We start from the raw sequence: 12,081 nt of genomic DNA, 5'->3' as shown, positions 1-12,081 counted from the left end.
CCTCCAAATTCAATGTTTACACAGATAGTGTTCTCATCAGGTGAAAACCTCATAACTGCAGTCATGCTGTTTTTCCTGTTGAAACTTTAATTGGAGGATTAAATGCTTCTCTAGACAATAAAGGTGTAACCCACCTGGTGCTTTAAATCAAATCAAAACCAATGGGGTAAATTTAACATTGCATTGTTGTCAAACAACAATCAAGGCTGTCAATTCCTGAAAGGTTTCTTATTTAGACGGGAAGGGTGATTATTGGAGTAGGTTTCTAACCAAATCTCCGGCTATGAAAATAGGAACATAACATGGATTTATAAGGCTCCCGCTGTACTGAAATGGAAATATATTTTTTAATATAAATTGCAATCTCAGTTAATGCTCTTTGTATAAAATGTTAGTATAATCACATTTATACCACCTTTTGAATATATCTTTCTGATCCACATTATCTCAATAAAATCTGCATTAACGCACAGTTGTGTGTTTCCTGGTGTTTATAGATCATCAGGACTTTCATGATTCTCTTAACTATTTTACTACTCCATTATCTGGCAGCAGATGAAATGGGAGTGATTACAATAAACACTGACTGGCTTTCTCCCTTCCTTTGCCGTTTCTCCTTGTCCTTGATTTTTCTGTACTCACTTGATCACTCTTATTATGGCCTGTTACATTATTATATACCTCTTGTTCCATCCAATGTTGTCGACTGATTCTCTCTCCTCTCCTGCCTCGCTCTGCCGGCTGCAGTCTGCTCTCCGGGGTTCTACGGACATCGCTGCAGTCAGTCGTGTCCGCAGTGTGTGCACAGCACCGGGCCGTGCCATCATGTCACGGGCCACTGTGAGTGCCTGTCTGGCTTCTCCGGTTCACTGTGCAACCAAGGCAAGTAGCCTTCTTTGTACCTTTGACCTTCTCCTGCTATTTGACTTACTGCCAAATGTATTAACTTTGAACTTTATAGTCATTGCTGGAAAACGGTAATGTAAAGTTTGTATCTAAAAAACACCTGCCATCTTGTCTTGACAGGAAATAGAAAATTGTATATATATCGTATACAAAACATTTTATATAATTATCTGTATTATACATCATAGGAAAAATGATACAGTGTTAAAAGTTATAATATGCTGATGCCTACAATATCTTAAGGTTCATTTATAAGTCAAATAAAGTCCTTCTGTCGCAGCATTTTGTGAGGACACCTGTACATTTTCCTGCAGTCCTTTCTGTGCTCAGTGGCTCTAATAAGATCAAATGGATGACCTGCTGCCTCTCCCACTGGCATCTTAGCCTTGAAACTTTGAATAATGGATATTATCAGTGCACTCCAGACCAAAAAGAAAAGAAAAAAACCTTAAACAGGATCCTGAATATTGCTGAGACACACTTTTTTTAGACAAAGAATATGTCAAGTAAATGTTGCTGTCCCTCTGCCTAATTCTGCAAAGAAAGCTGCATGCAAATTACTTTTCATGAATAGTGAAAGACACAACACATGTGCAGAGCAGACGTCTTCTTGTAAATTTAATTCCAAGGCAACCAGGAAAACATTTTCTTTGTGTATTGCCTTCTTGCTCTTGTTGACACAAAACATCCTTACTTCTGTGCAGTTCCTTATTTCAGCCTCAGATGTGTTTGATGTTGCACTTTTAGAAATCATGGGAGGTTCTCTAGCACATCTAGCGTACATCTGAAACACAAGACATTTTGACAATTCAGTGCTAGAATATTTGTTATTACCTGATAATGTGTTGACGATATCGTAAATGTTTTACTTAATAACAGCGGATCCACAACAGTGGAAATGTGCTCTCCATCACTGCGTTGAGAAAAGACACCTACATATAAAAGTACTGTAGATTTTACTCCTAACGATTCACCAATTTCTTTTATAAGAAAGGCAATAAGGACATTTTGAATTCTCTGTCATGGCTTTGAGCAATCTCTTACAAATAAAAGTTTAATAGGTTTTCTGAAGGAAGAGGAAAAAGAAAAAATGAGAGATCTAATTTGTCTGGTCTGTAATTACTGGTGAGCATGCGGTAGGCCGCGAGGGACGAAGGTGGCCAACAACACGCGCATACTCCTCTTGTCGAACGCCCTTATCGTCCTATCTTGTCCGCTGTCCAGCACACAAAGTCCCAGCCTAATGAAGCTCTCCTGGTGTGTTGAGGCTTGAATCCCCAAAAGGAGCAGTATAGGAAGCCAACCTCATGGCCTACTGACAACCTGCTTGAAGGAGCTTGAAAGAGCTCTCAAGAACAGGGGGAAACCAGTTGAAATGTAATCATTAAAATCACCCCACATGAAAATGAGTCAGACCCATTTATTTCACAGCCAGCCACCTTATCTGATATTTCTAACGCTGGGCTATTCTCTTTATATGAGACCTTTGATGTATTTGCTGGTGCTGCAGCTCCCTGATCCTGATTGTTAGATACACCTTGGTGCAATTTGTCTCTCGGGCCAACAAGAAAACACAATGGTGGTTTCACTGGAAATTAGATGTTTTATTGAAGAGTGCCGGAGAGCATTGAAATATTAATTTCATAAAAAATGTATACAGTGGTCTGTGTACATGGTCTATTTTAATTATGTGGCACATCACTCATTTCACTCCAGTGAGTGGAAATGGGGCAGTTGTGCCACAGGAGGCAGTGATTGACTCCTCCTTTTGTTTAAACAGATCACTTCACTTCATGTCCACTCAAATAGAACAATATCATCCATTAGAGGATATATGTTTACACAACCTTTCACAGAATGAGCTTGTTTGTATAAATGGGCTCACAATAATGTGTCCAAGTTTGATGATCATAATGTTAATGGATTTTATTAGTCTTTCAATATAAGAGATGATATGCAGATCAGGGTTTTGTGAAGTGAATTTTATTTTTTGTGTGCGTGTGTTTTTGCAGTCTGTGCGAGCGGCAGGTACGGGAGGGCCTGCGCTGAGATCTGCCTCTGTACCAATAACGGCACCTGCAACCCCATCGATGGCTCCTGCCAGTGCTTCCCTGGTTGGATAGGAGAGGATTGCTCTCAGGGTATGGCTTCTCTCCTTCATCCTGTGTCTGATTGGCTTATTTTTCTTTGATTTTCATTCTCATTGCCCGTCTTCACTCCTAATTTCTCCCTTACGTTGACCTTCATACACATTAATCATGTTCATGACCCTACACATCCCAAGAACTACCCTCAGCCCGAGCTGATGTAAAACTGATAGCTTGCTTAAATGATTGTTGTAATACATTATGCTCTATGATTTACAGCGCTGTAGGCCAAAGATCATTAGCAGAGCTTTGAGCCGTCATGCCATGGGAAATTTATGTGTGGTTTTTATTGCATTAACTACTTATAGACAAAAAAAAGGATGATGATATATGTCACATTACCAGCGCTTCACTTTGGGTTATTTAACCTGACACATACGCCTGCTTATCGTCTGCTCGTCTGGTCTAAATGCAGCAATTTCCTTATCTCCAAGATAATTTTCTCCCATGGGAGACATTATACTAACCTCAACCTGAACCTTAACCTTAACACATTGGCTTGTGGAGGGATTTTCTGCAAGGATCTATGTTAAGTGTGTGAAATATTTATCAAACATATGTGTTATGTGCTTACTGTATGCATGCATAGGACATAGAGTGTGTGTGTGACCATGAGCTTGACTGTGTCTCTGGCGTCTGCAGCCTGTGTCTCTGGGCACTGGGGCCCTGATTGTCTCAACTCGTGTAACTGTCACAACGGAGCCCAGTGCAGTGCCTACGATGGGGAGTGCAGGTGCAGCCCCGGCTGGACCGGACTCTACTGCACACAGCGTGAGTCTCTCCCATCCAGTTAGTAGACACACAGTGTCATCTACTGGCAGTCAAAAAGAACTGCAGCAGATGACAAGTGAGAAACATGTTTTTGGGCAACTCGATAATGTTAGGTTTCTATTTACTTTTTAAAATTAATTTTAACATTTTTAGATGAAGCAACATCCAGATAACGCTAATAGTTACTTCATTATTTTTGCTAATTATACATTCCAGTCATTCACACAGGGCTAGTGCACATCATCAACATCAGTCAACTAATTTGAATCCCATTATCTATCACCCCAAGGGTCTTTTTGTGGTGTCATGCTCCTGCTCTTGTGCATGGAAATGACTTTTATTTGAACTGTTTTGCTTTTTTCTCACATGGATACTCACTATCTCCCTTTGTCTTGTTCTGTATTTCCATCTATATGTTCTGTTTACAACATAATCAGATATTCTGCTGAAGCAGGGTATGTTTCATTTCCATTCATTCACATTGTCCTTTATTGAGTGTGCTGGAGAGACAGTGAATAGTATTGATTTTCCGTGTTACCCTGTAATATAACCTTGACTCTTTACATTGTCTTCCTCCTCTCTTTGTTTTATCTACCCCTCCCACCATAACATTTTATACATCTCTGTCCCAGGCTGTCCTTCAGGGTTCTACGGCAGGGACTGCTCTGAAGTCTGTCGCTGCCAAAACGGCGCAGATTGTGACCACATGACTGGACTGTGTGCTTGCCGAACAGGCTTCATTGGGACGAGCTGTGAGCAGAGTTGAGTAGGCCCAACACATTTTAGCACTGAACAAAAATTATCGTGTGTTTGGGTGTGTGGGTGTGTGTGTGTGTGTGTGTTCCATAAACACTTTGGCGCCCACTCTCTAAGTGCTTTAATTTTGATGGATGTAGTAATGCACCTCTCTCCCATGCAGAGTGTCCTGCTGGTACATTTGGATATGGTTGCCAGCAGCTGTGTGAGTGCCTCAACAATGCTACCTGTGACTATGTGACTGGAACATGCTACTGCAGCCCTGGATATAAAGGCATTCGTTGTGATCAAGGTGAGAGGTGATCGAGATAATCGAGCCTCTCCACTCAAATACAGACCTGTACACAGTGTTTAAACAATCCACTTTCTGTGTTTTCTCTGTAGCAGCTCTGATGATGGAGGAGCTGAACCCGTACACCAAGATTAGCCCAGCACGAGGCTCGGAGCGCCAGTCTGCCGGCGCCGTCATGGGCATCATCTTCCTGCTCCTCATAATCATGTCCATGCTTAGCCTGTTTGTGTGGTACAGACAGAGACAAAGGGACAAAGGCCATGAGATCCAGCCCAGTGTGTCCTACACACAAGCAATGCACATCACCAACACAGACTATTCCCTGTCTGGTAAGATGTTTCACAGACTATTCAAAAAGATCTCGGGCGCCTTGGTTGCTCACCTGGTAGAGTGGACAGCCCATTTACTAAGTCTTAGTGTTTGCTGCAGTGACTCGGATTTAAATCTGACCCGTGGACTTTCGTTGAATGTTGTCCCCTCTCTCTTTCCCTTTCCTGTCCATCTTCAGATCTACTGAATAATAAAGGGGAAAAGCCCCTCCAAAACAAGATGCATACTACAATGGACAAATATAGAGCTGCAATGAGACAAAATATCAAAGATTAAGCTTCTCAAATGAAAGCATTTGCTGCTTTTATTTGGCTTGTATGATGGTAAACTAAATATTTTTTGATTTTGGGTGATGGTTTGTCAAAACAAGCATTTTGATGACATCACTTCGGGGGTCTGGGACCGTGAGGGTCTTTTTTCATTCTTTTCTAAATTTTATAGACTAAATAAGAGAACAATATTGAGCAGATTACAATGTTTTTATGGTTAACTAAATCTTCATGCATGTCAGTAATATGGAGATAGTAGACACAAATATTGACACACACATTTAGTTTTCAAACCTCCCCGAATCAGAAATCAGAAATCCTGTATTAGTTGTTTATTAGTCCCACAACAGGGACATTTATCTTTACCTCTCATCCTGTTCTTTAAACCTGCAGAGTGTGGCAGTACTGTAGCGATGAGGACCAGCGCTGCTGAGGTCAATCAGAGCCAGGGCAGCAGCAGCGGCAGCAGTGGCCAGTGCTTCTCCAACCCCAGTTACCACACTGTGGCCCAGTGTAATGTTGTCTCAACCATCTCCAGCAACCTGGATGGCACTCTGACCCTCAAAGTATGGCTCTTTTACTTTCACTATAGCAATTATCATGTGCATTCACATACAACTTAACATACAATATGACATAACACAATACAATAACATACAGAAGTATAAAGGCAACACCAAACTATTCTCTTTCTTTCACAGTCAAGCACTTTGAAAAGTCGAAATGGCTCAGAATGGAGAGCCTACTGCAACCTCAATGACCTTGGTTAGTTCACCTCTCTTACTTACTATAAAACACCCACACAGCCTGCCCTTAGTTTTTGGACTTTGTAGAATTTTTACTTCAAGGGCAAAGGCGCATGACTCGTTAGTACAAACCTCATATAGGCACCAGCCTGGACAGAGCTACGCTGCTGTGAATGAAGATGAACCAAGGGTTTCTTGTTAGACATAACCTTTGCTCTGATTTTGATAAGATATGCAGGTTGGACAGAGAGCTGTGGTGAGGAGGTGTATAGGGGTCACTGTGAGCTCATTAGTCCTCTTTCACATCCCCCAGTGGCATATTTCTCTGTGATGGCTTACACTGGGTCAGATACTGCACTCCTGGGCTGTGAATTATAGAGAATTAAGCGTGACAGAAAAATGACTCAATAGTAGCTTATATCTCGGCTTCAAATACCCATAAACCGTACCCATAAACAGTACATAAACATTTAATAAATGATTTAAAAACATTAAAATGTAGTTGTAAGCAGATGTCAACAACTATACATAACTCCTCCTGTGGGCATCCACTACAGTAAGTTAGGACTGGTGTATAAAGAGATAATAAAATAAAACACAGTTGTAATAATACAAACTATGTCTTCAAAAAAGGAAATATATACTGTATATAAGTCGCAAATTGGACCAGGATTGACTTCCAAACTAGTTGTGATGTCACAAATCATGCTTGAAGGCCCATCCATTTAAAATCAGATTTTCATTGAGCACAGAGAAACTGTCCACGTTCAGCAGATGAATGTCAAAACAGCCTTCACGTGTCAAACTCTGCTCATAGATCATTCTGCACAGTGAAGCTCAAACATCCAACAGGAGGAACAAGATGAAAAACATATTTTTGAGTAGTCCTACAACTACATTAAAGTGTCTCACAAACCATTTATTAAATGTTTATACAGTGTTTGAAAATGCTAAATAGTTGGGGTGAAAGTAAAGTGTTGACTGGGATTATTATCTATTATTAATATTATTATAAGTATATACACCATAGTTCGTACTCTCTTGGTTTGTGGTGGTGCAAACTGAAAGAGATTGTAAATAATGTATTGCTGGTATGAGAACTATGCGTGTGTCCTGATTACAGGCTCATTAATGCTACGCGACATGCAACAATCTAAATATCTATGATTCATTCTCTGTCATGCTTGACTTAAAAGTCTGATAACTCGATTTGCACATTTAAATTCTGTGTTAAAGCACACAACAGATCGATCATAATGACAAGTCCCTCTCAAAAAAAAAGATTTCGATGTTCATCCTGCTGTACTGGAGTAATAGATTGATGTGGCGTTAAACAGGCTTTTCCTCTGTTCATGATGTGTCGTCGTTTGGCACACATCCCATTATGACCACAGTTTATTGTTTAAACTTGTAAGCCTTGGGGGAATGTGAAAGCAAGCGAATATTCAATTAAGTCCTCACAGTCTGTCCCAATAAAGACGTACATTGTACCTTTAATTAGATATTTCCTGTCAACCCTCATACATTCAGGGCATTTATTCGTGGTGTTGAACGTTCATGTTTTGACATTTATTACAGATGTTCAACAGGGGGAGACACAGACACAGAGGGGCTCCAAAAAAGGTAAATCATTAATTATATTTAACAGTGTGTTTGTGTGCTGCGTGTGTGTGTGTAGGTAGGTAGGTGGGCAGACATACTGCATGTAGAATCCTGTTCAGCTTCACCAGCACCAATATTACAAATTCCTTTTATGCTCAGCATCTCGTATCAATTTCCTCATTTGGTTTCTAATCCCCTCAGAGGCTCTCTGACCCCAAATCCCATATCCTTATATTCTCCATGATTTATGTGAAAACGCTCTGCACTTTGGACAAGATCATGGTGGGCTGAGGTTTTGTTCCAACAATAATTGCTCTCTATGGCTCAGTGCCCGATAGGTAATTTTGTCTCCCACACTGTGCAGTCGCTGGTGAATGTGAGGGACCCAGGGGTGTGGAGAGTGGTCTGAAGGAGCTTTGCTGCGGTCTCTAATGAGGTCTCTTATCAGACTGATGAGACTGTTATGGATGAGATGAGCCTTCCACTTTCTCCACTTTGTACTCTGATTACTATATACCACCATTAGTCACCTGTCGGGAGACAAAAGAAGTACAACTTCTTCAGAATGGCAACAATTGTCATTGCCATTCTTCTGATGTCTATTTAAATTTTAGTGGTAATATCAGAGTCTAGCATTAATACCACTGAAATAAGTCAGTGACAATCCATTTATCTTTATTGATGGTGAATGTGTCCTTGTCTCACGGCTACTGCAGATTACATCAAGAGCTCCGTGTGCAGCAACAGCTCCTGCTCCCTGAATAGTGAGAATCCATACGCCACCATTAGAGACCCACCAGGGCTGGCTTGCAAGCACACAGAGAGCAGCTATGTGGAGATGAAGTCCCCCTCCCACCGTGAAGTGCCCTTTGGCGGCACTGCCACCCTCCTGGGCAGTGCGAGCAGGAATGTCTATGATGTTGGTGAGTCTGTTGTTGCTCTGGTGTGTGGAGCTCAGCAGGGTCCTGCAGCGTATATCCTCTCTGGTCATGTTCCCTGCTGTGAGCTTGTACAGACTGTGTAAGCCCTGATAAGGGGAAATGTGAGCTGCCTCTCTATTGCATGCACCTCTCCTTTCTCCTCTGTTCCTCAGCCTGTGCCTGCCACTCTTCCGCCTCAATGTTTCTCATGTACCTCTCCTACTTTTTCCCTTCCTTCTTTCCTAAACTATCACAGAGCCAACAGTGAGTGTCCTGCAGGGACCCAATGGAATGGCCACCGGCTTCTCCCAGAGCCCCTATGACCTCCCCCGCAGCAGCCACATCCCCAGCCACTATGACATACTTCCCATGCGTCACAGCCCCACACATACACCCCCGCCACCCCCAGAAAGCCCCAGTTCCCTGCTGTAGAGGGCACACCATCCGCGCGGCTCACGGGAGCTGGCATCCAGGCAACGTTCAGCCAACTTTCAACCAACGGCCCTCCCTCTGTCTCCGAGTGTGTTCAATTAGATACTGAGATGTTGAGATGGAGGGACAGCCACAGCTCTTCTGGACCATGCTCTCTTTGGCTCCCTCACTTACCCTCTTTCTGTGACCCTGAAGGAGGAGGGGAGGAAAGAATGTCCCACACACCAGCATTCAACCATTTTATTTTCTTATAGAACTGATCACTCAAACTGCTGCCCGGCTTCTTTATGGACCTCCTGAAGTGGAACATAATGGTTCCAAACAGCGCTAAGGGCAGCGTACATGGATTGGGCGGATAGATTATTTACAGGGAGAGAGCTATCCTCACTCTCATTTTCAGCCCATGATGTAGGGTTACTATTCAAGGGCAGCCAAGTGTTTTTAAAGCCCCCTAAACAACAGCGATTTTCTCCACAGGAAGGAAGGTATAGTAACCTTGACCATTTCAAAGCAGGTGAAGATTTACTACAATACAGACATCAGAGTTTATGAAGTGTCACTGTGTGCAGAAGCTGCAGATCACAATACAGCTGACATGAAGAGAGGGGTTAGAAAAGTTCAGTCAAATCAGTAGAGAACTCTCTGTTCTTAATGTGAAACACAGAAATCCGGCAGAGAGTGGGCCAAAACTGATTAAGCATGAATAAATATTAAAATATTGTAATGGTTCTGTATTCACAAAGGTGATCCCTGTCTGTAACTCAAGAGTTTATTTTAAATTGCAGTGTAGATTAAGACCCGGCATATCTGGAGATATGATCAGGTCATCAGTGTTTAAAGGTTCAATGTGTAAGATATGCCAGAATGTAAACTTAAAACAAAAACAATTAACTAACATTATCAACAGAATGTGAAGAGCTAACAGTGTTGACGTTATGTCAAAGACATCTATGCGTTGTGTTGCAGAGATATCTACTGAAATTAGCATGCTAACTGACTAGTGCCGCTCCGTCCAGTCTTGTAATACCACTTGTTCCTCTAGAGGCGATAGTGAGTCACTGTAGCTCCAGTCTGCCCTCAGTACAGAGGGAGAAGAAGAATAGCTGCCTGACTCGATTGTAAATATTACAGCCATGTCCGTGTCTGTTTTATCGTTTGTTTATTGGATTACATTCAAAGTGTGAGAAACAAGAAAATGACCTGAACCCTCGCTTTGTCCTTTCAGCAGCCAGGAGGCTGTTTTGCCGGCAGCCCCGGGAAACGGTGTAGCTTCAGTTAGCTCGAGTTCAGCCGCGGCACCAGGGAACTGCAAACTCCCTGTTGCTGCTGTTATAGTTTCTGACACTTTGGATTTAGTCCAATAAACAAACTAACGTAATGTTACACGGGGTCAACATTAGTGCCTCAGTAAACAGGTGGACCCCACAAGAAGATTATAAGATAGCAGTTTTCTGGTATTCTTGCCCACTGACTGACTGACTGACTGAATGTAATGACTACATTACACAGGAGTAAATGCAATACACAATATAAAGAATACATTACAATACAATAAATATGCCAGAATATAAACATTAAGAGATTGTATAGACCCAGTTTAGAGGTGAAATACTGCCCCCTATTTCTTTGGAGCAGCTGGCTCAGAATTACACATTGAACCTTTCAGCATTATGGCGTTTTTTAAGAGGTAAACACAAACAGTAGGTCTCAAGTTTGGATTCCACCTGATGAAGTGATCAGATATTGTGTTGTTTTCTATGTGAAAGCATTTTTTTCTTGCAAATGTCTTAGTTTACATTTTTGAAATATTGGGTGTTAAGAAGGGATTGCTTTGACCTTTTATGTTTTGTATTTATAAAGCTAATTGGTTTGTTTATTCATTTATATTAGTGATGGTGAATTTTTATCATTGTGACACTAGAATAAATAAATTAAAAAAGATGAGCATGATCAAATAATGGATACCCACTGATGTAGATAACACACAATTTATCTTCTTGTGAGATGATCAATGTCATTTTGTGTGTGTTTTTGAAGTTACTTAAAATGTTCTTTCTCTCTCTCTCTGTCAGATTGTAAATTAAAAATAAGGTTTCGTCTGACCAATTCAAGACCCACAATATCCTGTGCAGTATTTACAAAAGGGAACCAGTCTGTATGTAAAAAGTCCATTTCCAAAATAATTTATCTTTGTATCAGGCAAATGAACTTATGTATTAATTGAACTGAATCATTCACTATGTGAATTCCATTTCACCCTCTGTAGAAGCAATAACATGTTGACAATCGATGCCCAGGCGTTTCGTTAGTGCTGGACATTATGACATCTTTGACCAGTGTGGTGACAGTGGATCATATTTTACGTGACTGTTTTTCCTCCGAGGAACTTTTTTCCGATTGCTGTCATATCAATGCTGCTTGTTGTTTTGGTACATAAGTTTCAAATTAAAAGCCTATTCTGCCATCAGAAACCTGTTTCGGTCAGGTTAATACCCTGGATTGATAGAAGATGAATTTACTTCTCATGTCAAGTGTTAGACAGGATATGTCTATCTTCATCTGTTGCTCTGAATATTAAAATGTGAGGATCATGAATGTTGACAAGACTGATGAATGAAGGATTCAACTATAACGAATAAGATATGTTATTTAAGTCTGCTACTGGGTGCCAAAATGTTGCCCAGAGTCTATAGGTGAGGAAAATCATGGCCACACATTACTCTTGTATAAGGATGAATGAATAGAGACATACTGGCAAAGTGCTCTCAAGGCAAATAAGCTTTTCAGAGGAGTGACAACTATTCGATTCATACATTGTAGGCAGCCCTCACAGTTGTGTACAGCTTGTGATTTGAACAGCATTTTATTGTTTTCTGTTCTGTGAAGATGTTTTTTTAAGATGTCATTTTA

At 41.1% G+C, this 12,081-nt stretch overlaps 1 protein-coding gene across 1 annotated transcript in view; it reads left to right on the top strand.

Moving 5' to 3' along the window:
- The window catches only part of megf11 (multiple EGF-like-domains 11), a 49,314-nt gene extending 39,213 nt beyond the window's left edge, over positions 1 to 10,101 (top strand). Inside the window, 11 exon segments of the mRNA XM_029433359.1 lie at positions 748 to 882; positions 2,919 to 3,047; positions 3,696 to 3,824; positions 4,457 to 4,585; positions 4,744 to 4,872; positions 4,965 to 5,201; positions 5,865 to 6,037; positions 6,173 to 6,236; positions 7,796 to 7,840; positions 8,536 to 8,742; positions 8,996 to 10,101. Of these exon segments, the coding sequence (XP_029289219.1) occupies positions 748 to 882; positions 2,919 to 3,047; positions 3,696 to 3,824; positions 4,457 to 4,585; positions 4,744 to 4,872; positions 4,965 to 5,201; positions 5,865 to 6,037; positions 6,173 to 6,236; positions 7,796 to 7,840; positions 8,536 to 8,742; positions 8,996 to 9,171 (1,553 nt within the window). The 3' untranslated portion in view covers positions 9,172 to 10,101.
- Positions 10,102 to 12,081: the final 1,980 nt, after the last annotated feature.

This window comes from Cottoperca gobio, chromosome 6 (assembly GCF_900634415.1).
Source record: "Cottoperca gobio chromosome 6, fCotGob3.1, whole genome shotgun sequence".
NCBI classification, from domain to species: domain Eukaryota; kingdom Metazoa; phylum Chordata; class Actinopteri; order Perciformes; family Bovichtidae; genus Cottoperca; species Cottoperca gobio.
The sequence above is the reverse complement of the archived record's forward strand: the minus strand, read 5'-3'. Positions and strand labels throughout refer to the sequence as shown.